General features: G+C 27.7%; 2 protein-coding genes across 2 annotated transcripts; both read right to left on the bottom strand.

Annotated features, from left to right (window-relative positions):
* Positions 1–14: 14 nt before the first annotated feature.
* LOC111241281 (uncharacterized mitochondrial protein AtMg00810-like) lies at positions 15–811 on the bottom strand. Its single transcript, XM_022778645.1, has one exon. The coding sequence runs from the start codon at positions 753–755 to the stop codon at positions 15–17; it is 741 nt and encodes a 246-aa protein (XP_022634366.1). The 5' UTR covers positions 756–811.
* Positions 812–2,156: 1,345 nt separating this feature from the next.
* On the bottom strand, positions 2,157–8,524 carry LOC106780426 (MLO-like protein 12). The gene is made up of 14 exons (XM_014668713.2): positions 8,405–8,524; positions 8,167–8,224; positions 7,797–8,017; positions 7,423–7,539; positions 5,136–5,196; positions 4,913–5,001; positions 4,642–4,716; positions 4,357–4,445; positions 4,158–4,207; positions 3,547–3,587; positions 3,281–3,454; positions 3,122–3,157; positions 2,932–3,060; positions 2,157–2,781 (listed from the first exon to the last, which is right to left on the bottom strand). The coding sequence occupies exons 1-14, from the start codon at positions 8,522–8,524 to the stop codon at positions 2,323–2,325; spliced, it is 1,719 nt and encodes a 572-aa protein (XP_014524199.1). The 3' UTR covers positions 2,157–2,322.
* Positions 8,525–20,016: the final 11,492 nt, after the last annotated feature.

Here is a 20,016-nt window from a genome sequence, read left to right as displayed (position 1 = left end):
GGAGCATACAAATTTTATGTACCAAGCTTGGAACAAATAAACTCAATCCGAGGACCCCTTAATGATTTAGTCAATACATCTGCGAGTTGATCGTTTGACCCAATAAACTCAGTACATATTTCTTTAGTCAACAACTTTTCACGAACAAAATGACAATCAATTTCTATATGTTTAGTCCTCTCGTGAAACACTGGATTTGATGCAACGTGGAGCGCAACTTGATTGTCGCAATACATCTTCATAGTATGGATGTCACAGAATTTAAGCTCTTGAAGGAATTGTTTCACCCATATAAGTTCACATGTTAGTGACGCCATTGCCCTATACTCAGCTTCCGNTGTTGATCGAGCTACTACATTTTGTTTCTTACTTTTCCATGAAATAATGTTTCCTCCCAAAAAAACACAATATCGTGTAGTAGACCGTCTATCAATAGGCGAGCCTACCCAATCTGCATCACAATACCCAGAGACTTGAATGCTTCCTTTATCTTCATATAACAGTCCTTGCCCGGGAGCCTTTTTGACATACCTTAGAATGCGAATGAGAGCATTCCAATGGTCAACACATGGAGCCTGCATGAACTGACTAACCACTCCAACTGCAAAGGACAGATCTGGCCTTGTAATAGTGAGATAAATCAGTTTTCCAACAAGTCTCCTATACCTCTCTGGATCAGAGAATAATTCACCTTCTTCTATCTTTAATTTCTGGTTTAGGTCCATGGGACTGTCTACCGGTCTGCAATCAATCATGTCTGTTTCTTGTAATATATCAAGAGCATACTTCCTTTGGGAGATTACAACTCCATCTTTTGATTGTGTTTGTTCAATGCCTAAGAAGTATTTGAGACTTCCAAGATCCGGTATAGTCCTACATCTCTTAATGACAGGGGTAGCATCACCCTCTTTAATGGTCTGTAAGGATTATTTTTGATGTTTTCATTTAACACTTATTTCTATGTTACTTATTTTGCCATTTTTTGCTAATGCCTAAAGGGATAGAGTAACTGAAAAACATATTTTTTGTTGGACATCATCAACAAAGGGGGAGATTGTTGATAGGGGGAGCTATATCTCGCTATACCCATCTCATATATACGTTTTTGAAGATGAACAAAAGAAATGTTTTATGGTTTCTTGCACAATAAATGGCATAACAATTGCTTTATCATCATTATGTTTGTGCTTGAAATTCTTTATACATGTATTCATTGTATGTAAATGAGTCATAAGTTTAAACATATTGCACATTACATTTCTGGGTGAAATTATCGATTAAACATTGTATATAATTTGGGGGAGATTGTTGATAGGCGAAGATATATCTAGCTATTGCCTCTCGTGTTGTCATTGTCGTCGTCGCCTCTCGTGCTGCTGTTGTCGACGCCGCCTCTCGCGTTGTCGCTGCCACCGTCGCTTCTCACGTTGCCGCTGCCGCCATTTCCTCTTGTGTGTCGCTACCACCAGTGCTTCTCGCGCTACCGCCTATGCCTCTCACGTTGTCTTTGCCGCTACCACTGTCATTGTCGTAGTTGCTGTCGTCTTCATTGTTGTTGCTGCCATTGCCATCTGTTATAGATTTTTAGGGCTTTAGGGTTTCTTGTGAATGATTATTAATGGCTCCAATTTCTCTACTCCTATTTTTTATTTGTATTATGTTGTGTAAAATATATCACTAAATTTATGGGTTTTTGTTGTATTGTTTGGTTGTGAAGATGAATTGAATTGGAAGAGTTATTGGTTATGAGAATTTTTTATGTTGTATTACATTCAAATTTTATCTCTATTGTGTATGGAACTTGAATATAAGAAAGATGAATCTTGTGGTGGTTCATTGCGGTAACTGGTTAATTATTTGGGGAGATGCCAACGGAATATGTGGCTGGATTTTCAGTTTTGGGTGGAAAATATATGTTTGTTCATACACAATAAAGTTAAAATTTAAATTTGTTGCTTAATTAAAGATTTAAAATTTAAGTTTGCCTATTTTTTTACTAGTGCTAAATTGCTAAATGCTAAATAAAGAAAGAGATAGGCTAAAATGACATTACATGTTCTTGAGAAGAAGCGTTTTATAAGTAGGAAAAGCCTATACAATTATCAAGACATTATGCTTAAAGTTATATATACTTTCACAAAGTGATGAGCATTTAAGTATCTAAGTGAATCTTCCAAAGCAATTTTGTTCAAAAATCTATCAAGTGAAACATGTCTTGCAACAAGTATCGTTTAAAGGACATATGCGCAAAACAAAACGGTATACCCTTAAGGGACTAAAGTTTCTTAGTGATGCTCATAAATGTTGCATGTTACATATGTATTATCTATGGATAAATTCAGGTAATTTTTCAACGTCATCTTCTTCAGTTATTGAGACAATTTCTCCAATGCCTCTGCTACTTCCTACATTCTTCCAGCTGCTACCAAATGAGATCTCACCGTCATAGGTTCCTCTGGTGATGATCTTGGAATTCTCTTCCTCAGTAGCTGTGATTTCTGAAGTCGAAGGACTTGATACATCTTGCTCATTATTGGTGGGAGCAATGCTTTCTCCCTCATTAGAGGGAGAAGGGTTGTTTGTGAGCACTACAATATCTGGGTTGTTCAAACTATGCATTGTTCCTCTTGCTGAATTGTCACCTCCTTTGGAATGCAAAGAGTCTGAGTGTTTTCTTGAAGTTGAGTTGTTCTGCAGAGATTGTTTAGCCCTTTTGTGCCAATTTTTGAGGCCCATAGAAACACTCTCGGTGAAAATTTCTCTCCTCATGCTAGAACCCATCTGTGACACAATGACAATGTAATGTGAGTGTCATGTTTACTAAGAGATTCTATTAAAGTATGTGAATAATGTTTCTCCTCCCTTGTTAATTAGCTTCAGTTACATGTAAATTTTACATTATAATATCTAAAGGACTTAATTTATATTTACCTGAGTAACAAGTGCAAAAAGGGGAAGGGTGACATAACCACAAAGAAGCTGCACAGCTATACCCATTCCAATCCTTATGCCAATGTCCTCATTTTCTCTATTGAAGCAAGACCTTGGACCAAATTCATACTGTTGTTTGTGAGTATTATCAGCACAAAAAAATAAACTTCTCTAGAGTATCATTACTTACCCAAGTCCAGGTGAAGAATGCAAGTTGAAAGGAGTTCTGTCAAAAACAGTAACAATGACTCATTAGGATGTTTAAACATAAGCAAAATCCTTTCAACTTGCATGATGATACTTTTAATGATTTCATCTATGATATGTTTGTTATAATATATATACCTACCTGGATAAGGATGAACTTGAGTAAATGCAGAAGCCATTCAGGTCTATGAAACCAGAAATGGGCATCACTGGGTGTTACTAGTAGACTTCCTTTGATCACTGGGTTTGCCTTGCAACTATCTACACACATCTTTGTTATTATGACTTGGAGTTTTGTCCCAGCTAGTAAAGCAACCTTAAATACAAAATATAATGAAAACAAGTCAAGACAGAATCAAAAAAATACAAATCACATTTTTGTTATTGTGTGAAATAGATAAAGTGTACCATAAGTGGAATAAATGGAAGCCAGTAGTAATTATAGAACTCTGCAAGAAAAACGAAACCATTTGTTAAACACTGAAGGTTTGTTGCAAAAGAAATTATTTTTATCCCATACAACTGTAGTAGTCTTTGTTTGGATAAACTTTTCAAGAAATCGTATGTAAAAGATTGTTTATAAGTTTGACTATATAATTTAGGTTTAAACCTCTTTTTGGTCCCTAAGTTGTGAGTGGATGTTCAGTTTAGTCTCCGCTTTTAAAAATGTAAACCTTTGATTCCTAAGTTATAAAAAATGTATCAAAAGAGTCCTTTTTTGATGTTTATGGTCAAAGTACAAAGAGGAATCTAAAGTGCTGTTATTATTAAGAGACAAATCAGAGCAATTTAAAGATGTAGCAGTTGTTAAGAAACAACCAAAAACAGTATTTCAAGTTAAAAAAGGACTCATTTGATACATTTTTTATAATTTAGGGACCAAAGATTTACATTATTAAAAACGGGGACTAAACTGAACATCCGCTTATAACTTAGGGACCAAAAAGAGGTTTAAACCTATAATTTAAAAGAGAAACTTGCTGTGTATACTAGGGAGATATTAATACCACATCTCATACCATGTGCACTAAAAAAGATGAAAAGTATGGAGAAAATCCAGATCCAAATCCTGCAAGAGCATCAAAAGCTGGGGTTTGTGAGTTTTTCAACCTTGAAATTTAATCTTTTACAACTACAAGAATCTGCTATATAAATATTGAGGTGACAGAAACTGGTTGTTTACAATACTAGGAACCTTGTTTCTGATTTGATCAGTACCTGATTCCCATAACCTTCTCGAAATCTTCATCATAAGTGCGGGAAAGAAATTTCTTGAAGTTGAAATTGCTGCCTAAAGAAATATTAGCCTGCAATTTTAGCAAAGAAAAAAGCCTTGTTTGGTGTTACTAGGGAATAAGAATGTTTGATAACTTACTTTATTATAATGAGGCTCGTTCCAGTAAAGCCAAAACCTATAAACAGTAAATTTTGTCTAAATTCTTGATGCTAAAACAGTGCCATGAATTCCTAGTAAGAGACTTGGTATAGATGATTTTCACTTACTGCAATGAACCCATTTCGTAGAGTATAGTAATCATCTTTTGAGACTGAGACATAAAACTGCCGAACAAAGCAAACCTATAGAACCAACATAACTTTTAATCAATAAGGTGAATATTTGGATGGTTTGCTGGCAATATTTAACATCAGAATTGAAGATTTTTTACTTGTTTAAACTTCTTCTAACATCAGAAATCATATGAAGGGAAGACATTGTAAATAGAAAGAGAGAATGATAACTATTACATTTAAATTTTGGTTTACTTTCACTTACCATCCAAAGCAAGGGAGAATGATAACTCCAGAAATTCAAATGACGTTTTCCAATCATTGTTTGACCTGTATATTGGAACCTTCTTGGGTCTGCAAAAGGAAAATTTAAGGAGGAATAAAAGTAAAGAACACTATGTAACAGTGAATGTCATTTGATATATTTTTCTTGTAAAACCTAAGTACAGTTTCTCTACAATGACAAATAAATCAAGAACTTAGGTCACCATTAGCTATCTGATATTCCAGTGTTCGAGTCTCCTCCTCCCATCTTTTCCATCTTCTCATCTGTCAACAAAAAAAAAATGTAATTTCAATTGTGGATTGAACTAATACTATCAAGCTTGGACATGTCTCCAAAATAATGGTTAGTACCTACACTCAGCATGTATAGAATAGCGATACTAGACGAAGTGTCTAATTTAAAAGATACCTTTTTATCTATAACATAATCTTGACATAAACTCTAACATAATATTAATAAAAATAAACAAAATGATATTTTAAAAACACTAACTTGTTTGCATAAGTTTTCATTATGATTATAGAAATAAACAACAAAATCTTATATGATATTACTTTTTACTGTTTAGATATTACATAAATGAATTAGGTTAAGTTTTATTTTAATAATAATATGTTTAGATTATTATATCTGAGTAAACTTTTTGTAGATGGTTTTGAACATATAAATCTTTGAGATTACACCTGTTGAAATGTCTATATATGTGTTGTGTTTAATGTCCGTGTCAGTATATGTACATAACCAATGAATATTATTCTAAAACTTGAATGTAACGTAAGATAATAACTTTATGATTCTTTGTATGATTTTTTAATTTTTTTTTCATTTTTAATTAGTGTAAAACTTAAATTTACACTTGAAATTTCCAATAGTATTCATTACTATAAAATATGATGACCCTTTTTGTTGTGATGTTTATACCATCCTACATGAAAATTATAAAGCTTTTATATTTTAAGATGAATATATAAATGTAAATATTGCACTTTTTCTTTTTATCGACAAATAAATATTTATATATATAATGAAGTATTTGGACTGCTTCAATCTATTTATAGAATATATGTACATAGATTTTCCTCTTAGCACCTATATCATTCGTTCAAAAAATCTATCTCATGTACATTAAAACTTAACCCTCTACGAGTCTTATTTTTAGCAAAATATTGCACTGTCAGAAAAGGAAACACGTTATACTTTTTTTTTAAAATTAGGATGGTTTTGAGGTATAGAAAGTGAGGACTTAGTTTGTATCAATACTTTTATTTATAATTGAAATGGAAAATTTATTTTAACAATGGGATGTCTAGTTTGAGAGGATACTTTATTGTTTCTACTTTCCATTATAAAAATGTCATCATCTAATTTTCATTTAATCTTTTATTTTGAAAATTTTGTATAAAAGTTGTAAAAAATGTAAATAGTAAAAATATTTTTAAAAAAGCAGAAAGAAAATGAAAACATTGGTTATATATTCCAAAAAGAAAATTATCATTTAATCACAAGCAGTCAAACCTCATTTGGCCTTTGAATGAATTTAGTTGAAATAGGAGAAAATGAAGATGCGAACAAAGATATATATATATATATATATATATATATATATATATATATATATATATAGCTTATGTAAGATTTTCTTGGTCTATATTGTGGCAAATTATACAATAATAAAAAATGGGGATTATGTAGAATAAATTTAGTTGTGTACTGTCATTTCTAATCATCATTGTTGTTTGGATATAATTTAACTTGGGATTAAAATAATTAAAGAAAAATGATAAATGTATATTTCAACTTGGGTATACATATTCTATATTTCGTTGGTTAAATTAGTGTAATATTTTGTTTAAACTAGTATAATTGTTAGTTAATTAACCAATATGCTAATTATAATATATCTAAATATTACATAAATTAAATTGTTACCAACCTTATGATAATATAAAAAAAAAATCAACTATGAATATATTTGTGTATGGAATCAAAGTTAATTGATTAAATAAGTTAAAATAATTTGTTGCATAATTCAAATTTCTTTTTCGTTATAATGGGGACATATGATATATATTAATTTTTTTTCAATACCACAATATTTTGATTAACTTTGGTACAATATTTTGGTTAAATTAATACAATTGTTAATTATATTCTAAATAAGTAGTATTAAATTAGTATATGCAATTTTAGATATATAAATCTATATGTGTTTATAAATTAAATAAAGGAGCGAATATATATTAAGAGAATAATCAAACTTTTGCTTTAGGTGTAATGGTGGACAGTTGGTGACTTCTGACTAAGTAAATAGTATCGCACTAGAATTTATATGCTGATAATGATATAAGAAATAATGTTGAAAAGTTTACTATATATAAAAAAGCCAGTGTATGGTTCTTCTCAGCTTTCAGGTTACGTGTTATGAAAACTGTTATGTGTGGAAAAATTCTTCCTTCTAATTTCCAAATGATTGAAAATGGTGGACATACCTTTGCCTTCCCGAGGCACATTGTCAATGTACAGAACAAGATGTGAAACACAGCCAGAAAGGAGATGAATATATTCAGTTGCAGGATTCCATCACTTGAAATTAAACTAACCATACCCTGCATGTCATCATAACAAATTTTTTAATTTATAGTTTTTAATTAATATAATATGATTATGCCATTAGTTGCATTTGACTTACTGTATGTGTTTGATGAATGGATATAAAACATCTTTATTTATTTATCTACACACTTAAGGAACTTGATTATTGGAAATTCTATATCACGAATTTAAAATAAATAAGTGGGTGTAAATCTTGAATTAGATTTAAAATTTAATGATTAAGAAATATAATTAAATTAAATCGTTTGACCTTTGCTTCACAATAGTTGACCTCAACTTCAGATTCGTTTGTTGCAGGTGCTACGTCAAATTGTGAGGTTGATGTATGAGTAGCTGAAAACCCTGTTAATTCTGCAGCATCTTTGCATGGCAGAAAATATGTTGCCACATCCTTGTTGATGCATATTTTCGATATTGGCACTTCCGACATGATGGTGAGAAGAAAGGACATGAAACCGAATTTCATCATTTCTATGATACCAAATTCATAAGCGTTTCATCAAAATCACAGTTATTTTTGTTTCTCATAAAACTAATTATGAATTATCCATCTTAATGATTGCAAGTTGCAGATAGAAGATAATAATTAATAACAAAGTCAATTCCAGATATGCACCAACCTGTTTTGGTTTTAGTCAATGCCCTCCCTAGTGATTTTCCTTTCCTTTTCCTTAAAATCTGGAGCATATAAACCAAAAATATAGTCAGAATTAATCGATTTTAAATATTTACCATGAACCAAAACACGTATTTTAAAGCTATATTTTACTTCTCTTTATATATTGGAACTGTGTTTAAAGAATTTATAATCAAAAGTTCTTTTTTGAATGCATTTTCTATTGGAATTCTGAACAATACCTCAGACAACTTGTGGAGACTACCCTCAATGATCAAAGATATTAGAAGAAGGAAGAAGCAAAAAACTGATACAGCCCATGTTGCAGTTTCTTCCAGGGATCTTTCTTCTCCTATTTCCATAAGAACAAGCCTTTGATTCCTTAATTTTCTACACTTTCTGCCAAAGATCTTGAGAAAAGAGAAGACAAAACTATAATTGTGATGTGTAAGCATAGATATCCATGATAGTATATGACAGTAGGCTTATGTTAGGGCAAGATTTTGGTGAAGAATATGAAGAACTGTGCCAAGTTGAAGTGATCTTTTTATAGAGATGTTGTGTGGTAGTGACAGAAGAGGGTTTGGATTTGCCACTAAAACAAGAAAAATATATTAATAAATTAGTCCCACAAGCAACATATATGTTTTTGTTTTATGGTTGAATCTTAGAACAAAGTACACCGTACATAATGCTTTTTTTCAAAGCCGTCAGAGCTGTCAATATGATGAATTTTGATGCTTCAATTCTGTAAAATCTTGGCCATGTACAGCCAAACACACATTGACTAATCTCCAATAATCTATGATTATGGACTAATCAATACAAGTTTATATGGCTACATATTTTATTTTTGAAAAATTTAAATATATTTGGCTGTTAATTGGTGGTTATATATATATATATATATATGATCATGTGGAGGTTGGTGAGATGAACCATGAGTTATTTTTAATATTTTAGCCTAACTAGATACTTTTAATTTTTTATAAAACTACACATTTATTTAAGATCGAGATAATTTATTAAAAGCTTATATAATCTCTAGTGGAATTCAGTTGTAGTTTACTTAAAGTTAAGCAATATAGTTAGTAAATTTATTATCAATGATACTTATATACAAACGTTGCTTATTTAAGAGAAAAATGTTCTAGATATTGAACGCTAGTTTTAATACACATTTAAATTTGAAGTAATTTTTCTGTGTGTAAAAATGTTTAAATCCCTGTGACAATTCTAACAAAATGAAGATAGAGAATTTAAGTTTGTCTATTGATGCCTTTTAGTAGGGAGGGTTTAAATTGGTATAAGAGTTTAATTAAGCAAATTACATGAAAATTCAATCAAGAAGATAAAATTAGAAGAAATGAGAAACAAACAAATTAAACTAGTAATATTGAATCAGAATGTAAAAATATTACTATTCTGATAGATCAATAATCTCATATAGTTTAAAAAATTAAAGATTAAAAGTAATTTAAATAAAAAATCTAAAATTTTTGAGATGGAAACAATTATTGTAGACTTTTAGACTGTGATTAAATTCTGAAAAATACTTGATATTAGTAATGTTTGAAGACTTTGACAGATATAAAGTTTGGAAGCAGCCTCACCCTGGAGTTTGACACGTTCCAATAGGCATTTTTCATATTTGACTTTAATTAATAGCAGGTCAATTAAAACACTTTAATTTCATGACTTTTGGATGAACCATTATTAATTAGCTCGTAGCATTGAACAAATCTTGAGTTGATTTTCTTTATAATGGCTAATATGCACTTAAAACATGTTGATAATCAACCAACAATAACCAAGAATGAGGAAGAGGGCATTAAAATGCTTCATCCATCAATTAATTAACAAATTATAATTGTTATGAACAAAAGTCATATTCTATTTTTTATTTATTTATAGTTGAGAAAAAAAAAAACAAAAGAATATTTCAACGAAGAAGTTCAAACACCCAAAGAACGGAAACGAATGAAATCAAATAACATTTATATTTCATTGACTTTTTTGTTCTTCACATTGTGCAATATTTTCTCTTTTAAGAAACAGAAAACCTAGCCCTAATTTTACTTCTTAACCAAATTCAATTCTTTGTCTAAAATGAATGAGGAAACAATGAAAATTCCTTATAATTTACTAAAATATAATTAATAAAAATGAAATTTTGATATTTTCATTTTAAATAAAAAATAAGATATCAAAATATATTTTATAAATCCATTAATAGCACGAGTTCATATACCAGCTATTTCCTTTTGATCAAACTATATACGCAAAGAAGTAAAAATAAAAATTATATATATATAAACTCATAAGATATACAAATATACGTTAAAAAATAAATATTAACATAGATTAAAAGCTTCCGCTAATAAACAAAAAGTAATAATAAATAACTATTTAAATTTGTGTTTGATTGGACATGCGACTCTAAAATCATGAAAAGTAGTTTGTTAGTGTTGATTTTTTAAGATTTATTATCTAGTCAACGCTAATTCATTATTAATTTTAAATCACTTTTTTAATTAAAGCAATTCAATATCATCCTAATCAAAGTTAATGTGTTTTTATTTTAAAATATATTTAATTTAATATTGATTAAGTCAACTTAAATAAAATTTATTTTTAATATTAATTTAATTTGTGTTGGTACAACCTAATAACAATAACTTAGAAATAAAGTTTTCATGTAGCTTCTTAATGTTTAACAAAAATCAAATGTAAACAAAGAAAAAAAAAATAGAGATTAAGATTATAATGAATGAAGGAGATAAAGAAATGAAGGAGTTCATAAAAAGGCCTAAAGCAAAATGTGAGTGGTTGAGTTCTGCGAATCTGCAGAAATTGGAGTTTGCAGATTATGCAGGTTCGTTGTGCGAGAGGAATTCGCACAGCGAAACGTCCTGGAAAGGGGTCGCTGCGAGGACATTCGCATAGCGCATGGGGTGCACTATGCAATCCTATATGGGAACTGCTCTCGGGTTTTTTGTGTGGCTCTGCGAAATCAATTCACTTTGCCACTGTTAGGGGTTGGGAAATTAACCCATTTAATCAGCTATGCGTGGGTGGTGCGCCTTCCGGATGAAAGGGGGTCTGAAACCTTGTGAGAAATCTGCATAGCAGATCAAATTCACTATGCGAATTTTAGCAGAAAGGCTTCCCTGTCAGGAAAATTCGCTCAGTGCACCAAAGGTGTGCGCTATGCGAATTTTTGATGTCATGCTGTGCGAATTTTTGCTATCATGCCCATCAGGAAAATTCGCTCAGCGCACCAAGGGTGGTGTGCTGTGCAAATTTTTGTTGTCTTGCCTTTTTACCTTGTGCGCTATGCGACCTGTTTCATGGTTTTATGCTCTAAATCTCTATTTCTATCAATTAAGACATCCAAATTCTGATTTTACTACTTAGAAACTATTTTAAGCCATTTAGACAATCCTAACAGGTTAGAAATAACCTATCTAAACTATCCCAATGGTCTAAGTAAGACCATAACTCCTCGATCTCAAAATCACTATGCCACTTCCCTTAATTTAGCTTAAAACACTTAGCTCACTTAACTTTCTGTCTAACAGGCTGCATTATAACAATTTCCAACATCTCAGTAATTCTACTACACCACAAAATCTCACTTATTACAGTTTCTAATCAACCATTTACAGTCTCATACACAATTCATCAACAAGCGCATGTTCTAACACTTAATTTCATTAAATTTTCACTCAACAACATTTCCTTTTACACAGTTCACACATGCACAATATTTCAAAATTTTAAGCATAATCACAAGTCAAGCAACTTTAATCCATTAGAAGAAAATGAAGCCTAGCTTCCCTTACCTCTATTCAAGCAGTGCAGTAAACAAAACCCCCTTTTTAGCTCAAGGAGACCAACAATGTCCTGCGTCTTAGGGAAACCTTAACAATACCTATAGATCATCAATTTGATGATAGAATACAAATTTTAGAACCTGATAGAAACTAGAAATTGAAGGAACGTGTAGTGGGCTACATGCAACCAGATTTATTACATGACCACAGCCCCAAGTTGAACAGATTAGGGAAAAACACTTACTAAGTGGAGGATTCAGGAACTAATCGGTTGAATTGAAGCCCGCAACTCCAAGATTTGCCTAAGCACTATCTGATTGTGGAACAATGGATCAGTGAAGGAGAAATTTAGAGAAGAGATGGTAGAGAAAATAAGGAAGAGTAAGTTGACTTTGAAGGAGTAGCACAATGCAGAGATGGATTGAGAGTAACTATTTAAATTACATTTCAGTTTTACTTTATTCTACTATCTTTTTAACTAGTACTCTACCTACCAACTCTCACATGTCCTCTCCTTTTTGGCGGGCTTTTCTTAGCCCTTACAGTTAGCATTAATTTAATCCATTTTAATTTATTAATACAAATATTTATTTATTAGAAAAAGTTAAAAAGTAATTTTTTTAGATTTTTTTAATATAAGAAAACTGTTAACATAAACCAATTCTATGAACATCAATCATTAAATAGATTTTATCATCAATTATTAAATAGATTATATTAACTTGGACTAAGTCAATTCTATTAATGTCCAACATTAAACTTTTGGTGAAAAAAGTTGTTCAAATTTGTAAAATTATTTTACCATTATCAACCGATAATTGGTCGTAAACCTTTAAAAGAAATAGTTAAACTAATAATATATTATAGTATTTTGGACACTATGCTTATACTATTTATGTACAAATTTATTAAAATATTATTAAAAATATAAGATGTTATTTTAAACATTATGACAAAAAAACACATCATAAAACATAATAAAATAAATAAGATAAAATTAATCAACACAAAAATATAACATTAAATTATAACAAAATTTTAAAAAGACCTATACATGATGAGAATAATATTATATAAAGAAGTTTACAATACATAGACCACCCTTCCAAATCCTTTGCCCTCAAATTTAAAGTGTTTTTTTGACTGAATGTCTAAACATCACAAAGTTTAAATTCATTATATGCCTACTATCACCGACTCCATTAATTATCCTAGGACTTTCTAAGATATATTAACTCCACCATGATTAAAATAAACACATTCATTTTTATCTCTATTTTTTATACAAACAATTATTCAGACTCAATTTAAAGAGATACTCACTTCGAATGAAATTATTCTAAGAATTTCCTTTCAGTGCACATTTGCATTAATATTAACCAATGTAATGTATAATCACCACACATCTTGAATCAATATTAATCACCACACATCTTGTGTCTTATGTAGTCCAAATTGTATCAGCATTTCTTTGACTTAAGTTTGCCATAAGCTAAAATTGATCATTTTATCAAATTTCTTTGTATGATAGCACTTGCTAATGACTTTGCAACTTTAACAAGCAAGGATGATTCTTCAATAATAAAAAATTAATCTTTTCTGATGTGGATAATCAAACTATGTTACAACTATAGAGGATACTAAAAATAACCATAAACTTTAATATCACTCTAATTGAAAAAAAAAAATCATCATGAAGAACATCAACATTACTTATAAGAATCATCCTACTAATATAGAAATAAGAAATAATTTGAAAAATCCAAAAACAAAGATAAAATCATAACCAGAAAATAATACTGAAAAATTTTGTAATAATTAGAACACTCTCTTATCATTTGATCCTAAGTATAATCATAAGAATTTGAACCAAATTTCATTCCACTCTATTACAAAAGTATAAAATCAAATCAAATCAACTTAAAATACTTTTGAATGGAGTGTAAATATCATGAACTTATTAGTTATATAATTACTCATTTATTAGAGGTTGAAAAGAAGTAAAAGTAAAAAGAAAAAGTTATATGATATATGGTATATACCGAACGATTAGAAGAATGAGTCATTCGATCTAGTAAGTCATTTTGCTAGCAATCAAATTATTCGCCCATTTTAAATTATTAACCCATTAACCATAATTTAAATGTTAATTATGTAGCGGTCTAATTTCTACGTAAACAGAAATAATAAAAAAAAACATAGATCTTATAAAATCACGACTAAAAAAATCAATCTTTTTAATATTGTTTTTTACAATGATGTTATTTTTACAAAAGAATAAACTATGCTTTGAAATGTCTTATTCAAATTAAGATGAAACAAAATCCAACACATTGTACAGATGGTTAATTAATTCCCTTAATCTGGGCAAATATTGCCAAAAGTCAACACAATGGACGGCTATACCACGTTTGATAGTCACATTTGCTCTTATCTTTTTCCTTCTTAATTATGATATGTAGGAAATGTTGCAATTTTTTTTTCTTTTGCAAGCAACATTGTACGGATGGTCCATGTGATTTTTCAACTCAATTAATTAAATCACTATAAGGCAGAGTTTTTCAAGAATACTGTCTATATTTAAATAACAACTTAGCTATCGTACGTGATTCGCATTTTGATAGGTCATTTCTTTTTTCTTCCAGAATCTGTAGTTGCATGGCGAAATCATATTTTGTTACCATTTGAATTACATATTTTAATAGCTTTTACAAATACAAATTTATTTAACTTTCATGATTTTTTATTTGTTACAATTAAATCTTATAATAATTTTCTCAATAATTTCAAAATGTTGTAATACTCCAAACAAAAATATGTGAAAAAATGAGATCCAAAGATGTCAGTAGATAATAATAATTATTATTATATATTATTTTTGTATTTCAAAATTGAGAAAATCTATGTAATAACTTGACAGGTCTGTGTTGATGTCAGCAAGGGAAAGTCAAATTATGTGATGCACAAAATTCCAGTGAGAACGTAAAAATAATTTGCAAGTGGCCATGTGTTTACCAATTTTTTGGTGATTGAGTACTCCTTTGGTTAAATTTGAATACAAGAATTTTGTTGTTGTTAGGAATAATATTTTAAAGATTAGTTTTGGGAGATTTTGAATTCATATACAAATTAAAATTAACTTTATAAACAAATTTGATAAAATAAATACTGATGAAGAAGTTGAGAAGATCTCTATACTTTTTGATTAATAGTTCAAAAAATAAGAAAAATAAGTACATGTTCATGAAATATATATATATATATATATATATATATATATATATATATATATATATATATAAAGAAGGTAGAAAATAGAATATTATAATTGATAGATATTTTAAAATATATCAATATCCAAAAAATATTTATATAATTTAAGAATTATTTTTGACATATTTTTATATTTCATAATAAGTAAACTTAATTATAATAAATCTTAATTCAAACCATCTTTTAAAGGAAAAATCAATTAAAAATATAAAATTAAAGACTAAATAAAAACATAAAGATAGGTATAAGTGTTATGTATTTATTATTTGTGTTGTGATTTAAAATGATTATTCTATACACAGGAACGAAAATAAAAATAGGTACAAGAGCAATATCAAAAATTGGATTAGTTTTCTATAAGTTTATTTTTATTTTTGTAAAAAAGAAATATTTGTTATATTTTACGTATATTTATACTCTTTTTGGTTTTGGATCCATAGATAGTAGTATGAGAATGTTATTAGAAAAGCGTTATAATTATAAACATATTAAAAATAATTTAACTCAAATTAAAAATATTAGTTATGAAGGGCTTTCGCTTTGCAATTCCGTTATGATTTTGGTTAAAAACGCAATAGAACAACATATAAATAAACATACGAGGGATGGTTTAAAGAAACCAATGTTTATGGTTTGTTTTAAATTATTTTTGTGATTTTTAATTTCTAATTGAATTTTTGTGATCCTAACTTACCTTGAAAGAGAACTTTAAGAATTAAGACTTATCAAGAATGAGTTAAGACTAGTTTAATGTACCATGAGATACATTGATAATTCTATTCATCATTCAGATAAGTGAACTGATCCATGCAAAGAATATATGATTTAATAATAATAATAATAATAATAATAATAATAATAATAATAATAATAATAATAATAATAATAATAATAAAAATATACTTTGATTTAATTTTGTTGGTTAAATTATAAAAACCGAAATGATTCTCTATTATAAGTGAATAATAACTTTAAAAATTAATAACAATGAAAGTAAATTTAGTAAATGGAGAATATTGATTTAAAAATTTAGCAAAGTAAAATGCAATATTATTTTTATTAAAATGTTATTATCGTAGATATATTAGTCTTTTATACCTTGACCGACAAAATTATTTATTTTTTCTGCTTTTAATATAATTTTAAGTGAGCTATTTAATGCACTCGCTTTAGTTTTGGTTTCAATGTATATTCATGTCATTATATTATCATAACTAATTTTTCTCTACAATGTATTAATTAACTTAAGAACATAATTAAAAGAATTATACTATTTTAAAATTAACTAAAAAAACGAATTTCTTTGTCAAAAACTTCACCATTTAAAAAGGAGCAAGCAAAAGGGGTTACATAAGAAATGCACATTTAATATAATTCTTTTATGAATAATAAATGAATGTTTAGAAACTAATACATATTTTATTATAATTCTTTTATGAACAATAAATGAATATTAAGAAACTAATACATATTTTGTTTTTGTCTTTGACCAAGGTCTTTATCTATATCTATATTTTTATAGTTATATACAAGGAAATTTCTTATTTTAGTGTCTAATTTATTTTTTAAAGTAATTTTTTAAAATTAAAATAATTAGTTTTCCAATTTTACCATTTAAGACGGCTTTTTTAAATTTTAACCATTTTTGTTTTAAATTAACTATTTTTAATTAAAAAATTTGTGTGCGAAACAAATAAAAAATATTTACGATATAATTGTAAAAATTATTTATGTTTAATTTATAATTATAATAATAAGAATAATAATAATTTTATTATTTCTTATTATCATAAAAAAATATATAAAATATATTTTCTGTTCACATTTATTTTCAAAATTTACACTTTAAATAATTATTTTTTAAATTAAAATTTTATCAATTTTACAGTTTGTGTAAATTTAATTATTTTTTAATTTGATTTTTTTGTTATTTTTTAATTATAAAACTATTAATAAAATAAGTAAAAGTTATTTACAATAAATTTAAAAAAATATTTATATTTAATTCATAATTATATAATAAAAATAATTTATTATATTTTAGTATCATAAAAGAAAACTAGTTATTTATGAATATTGAAAGACATTATTATATAATCAACTGCATTTAATATTTCATACAAATCATTAAGACTAGGTTTGATTCAACCTAATTTACTGTTAACACAGACGGATTACATAATAAAATTATGTTCAGTTTGAGGAAATTGGAACTAATAAAAAATTATGACTAAATTATATTATTAAAAAATTAAATTTTAAACAGAAAAATTTGACTTTATTTAAATAAAATATTATTTCAATTTTTTATTATTATCTTTTACCATTTAAAATATTTTTTTAACAATAAATATATTATTTATAAATATCATTTTATCGATAAATATAATTTAATAATCTTCGTTTTGTATCAATTATAATATTTTTTATTTATCACATTAATTAAATTTTATACTAAATTTATTTTCAAACTCATCTCAATCAGTTCCAATTATCTTAAAAAAAAATAAAAAAATACACTATTTTGAAATCTCTTCAAAATAAATTGACTACCTTTCTCTCAAATCACCTCAGATTAAACACACCCTCAATTATCACATGTACTCTTTAAATTGGATAATGCTGCAAAGGTGATTTGACTTGAGAATAGTAAAATCATTTATTAATTTGCATTAACTTTTCTTTCTAGGTGATTTTTAATCAAATATTTTCATGGTCTAATGTGTTTAATTAAAAGAAAATCATTAAAATAATAATTTATTTTAAAAAAATAATGATAATAATTAATTTAGACACGAACTTAATTATAAACTAAAATTTAAAATTTATTGACATATAAAATAGTTTCTGTTATAAATAAAAATTATAATTAATTTATGAACTGAAATTTAAATTAATGTTTAACATGTTTTAACGGTTAAAAAATTAGTGTGTAAATTATTAATTTTCAATTATCATATTGTTATGTTGGAAGAAAATATATAGTGGATAAAAGTGAACATTTTCCTCGTCTCAGGCAGTTGTCTTCCCTTTCTCTGTTTTCTTTCTCTCTTTTCCATTTCAACAATAGATCGCTGACATAAACACAGCATTATCGTATGAATATGAAAGAAAGTGCAATGTTTGTAATTGTTAGAAGTGTTTTCTTAGTTTGGCTGCTTTCAAGATGCTTTCCTGTGGAAAGTAAAACAACTGTGATTGTGAAAAATGGTTTAGAAGGACGTGAAGAGCTGTTGTTTCATTGCAAATCTGCAGACAATGATCTTGGGGTGCAAGATCTTCATTACAATGAAACTTTTAGGTGGAGATTTGGAGTTAACATCTTCCAAACAACATTGTTCCATTGTACCTTTGCATGGGAAGGTGCCTCTCACAAGTTTGTTATTTACAAAGCAACAAGGGATCATTACATTTGCGATTTTTGCAGTTGGATAGTGAAAGAAGAAGGACCATGTATGGTTTTTACTCATAATCTTAATTGCTATAATTGGTACAGTTAAGAAGAACAATCAGTTTGATTCTCAGTATATTTCTGCCTTTCTTATCCTAATTACTGTGAATAAACTCGAAAGGTAGTATCCATGGTTTCTTATCCTAATTATACATTTTATTTCATTTTTCATTTGATATATTCATTGAGAAATGTTAATTTTGATATGACTTTTTACATTTCATAAAAAATCCTAGTCCATATCAAGGAGAATTTCCCAAATTATTGTTATAATAATAAAAACGTAAAAATTACTTTGAATTCTTTACTCGATATATTATTGTTATAATAATATGATAATAAAAACGTAAAAATTACTTTGAATTTACAAATACTACAATAAAATTGAAAACTACATATGAAATATTATTGATGAATATTTAAACCCTAAATATAATACATTATTTACAGAAATCTATTATAATATTTATACTACATTTGAGATATTACATTTTTATTGGAGCATTATAATAGAAGTCATAAGCTTAAATCTTAATTCTTAAAAGTAATATATTAATTTAAATCTTAAGAAAATCTTTTCAACCCGGGAATCTATTAAGTACCTCAATCTCTTCATTTAATGATATTAAAATGTAATAACTAAATTAACTTTTTAAATTCTTATTTAAAAGTAAATATTACAAGAAAACCTTAAAAAATACTAATGTGACAAAATTAATGAAATATAATAAGATAATATCACATAACTAAGGCAATGTTATAAACTATTTTTATGAGTGACGCGAACAGAATGGGTTTGTAAATAGAAGGAGAGGGGTGCTCTCTCCACCACCACAACTTTCTTTTTTTCCTGCACCTCTCCAATTTTTTTTTTCAAAAATATTCTTAGGTAATTTTGTTTTTTTACTTTTACCTTAACTTTTTGATTTAATCATTCTGATAGTCCCTATTTTCAGTAACTTTTTTCAATTAGGTCCTTCATTTTTTTTTTCTCAATTGGATCCCTATTTTTGAAAAATTAAAGCAATTAGGTCACTGTCGTTAGTTCCGTACTAATACCGTTAAAATGAAATATATATTTTTAAAATATATTTTTTTAAATATATTTTTAATTATTTTTATTTTTTTTCTTTTAAAAATAAAATTTGTCACGTGTCAAGTTGACATTATGCCACGAAGCAATGACAGTGTGAGGTGGCACTGACAGTGCCACGTGTCACTGTCAAACCACGTGTCATTGCGTTTGTTTCAATTTGGTCCCTGTATTTTTATTTTGTCTCAATTTAGTCCTAAT

Source organism: Vigna radiata, chromosome 2 (genome assembly GCF_000741045.1).
Source record: "Vigna radiata var. radiata cultivar VC1973A chromosome 2, Vradiata_ver6, whole genome shotgun sequence".
In the NCBI taxonomy this organism is placed as follows: Eukaryota; Viridiplantae; Streptophyta; class Magnoliopsida; order Fabales; family Fabaceae; genus Vigna; species Vigna radiata.
The sequence above is the reverse complement of the archived record's forward strand: the minus strand, read 5'-3'. Positions and strand labels throughout refer to the sequence as shown.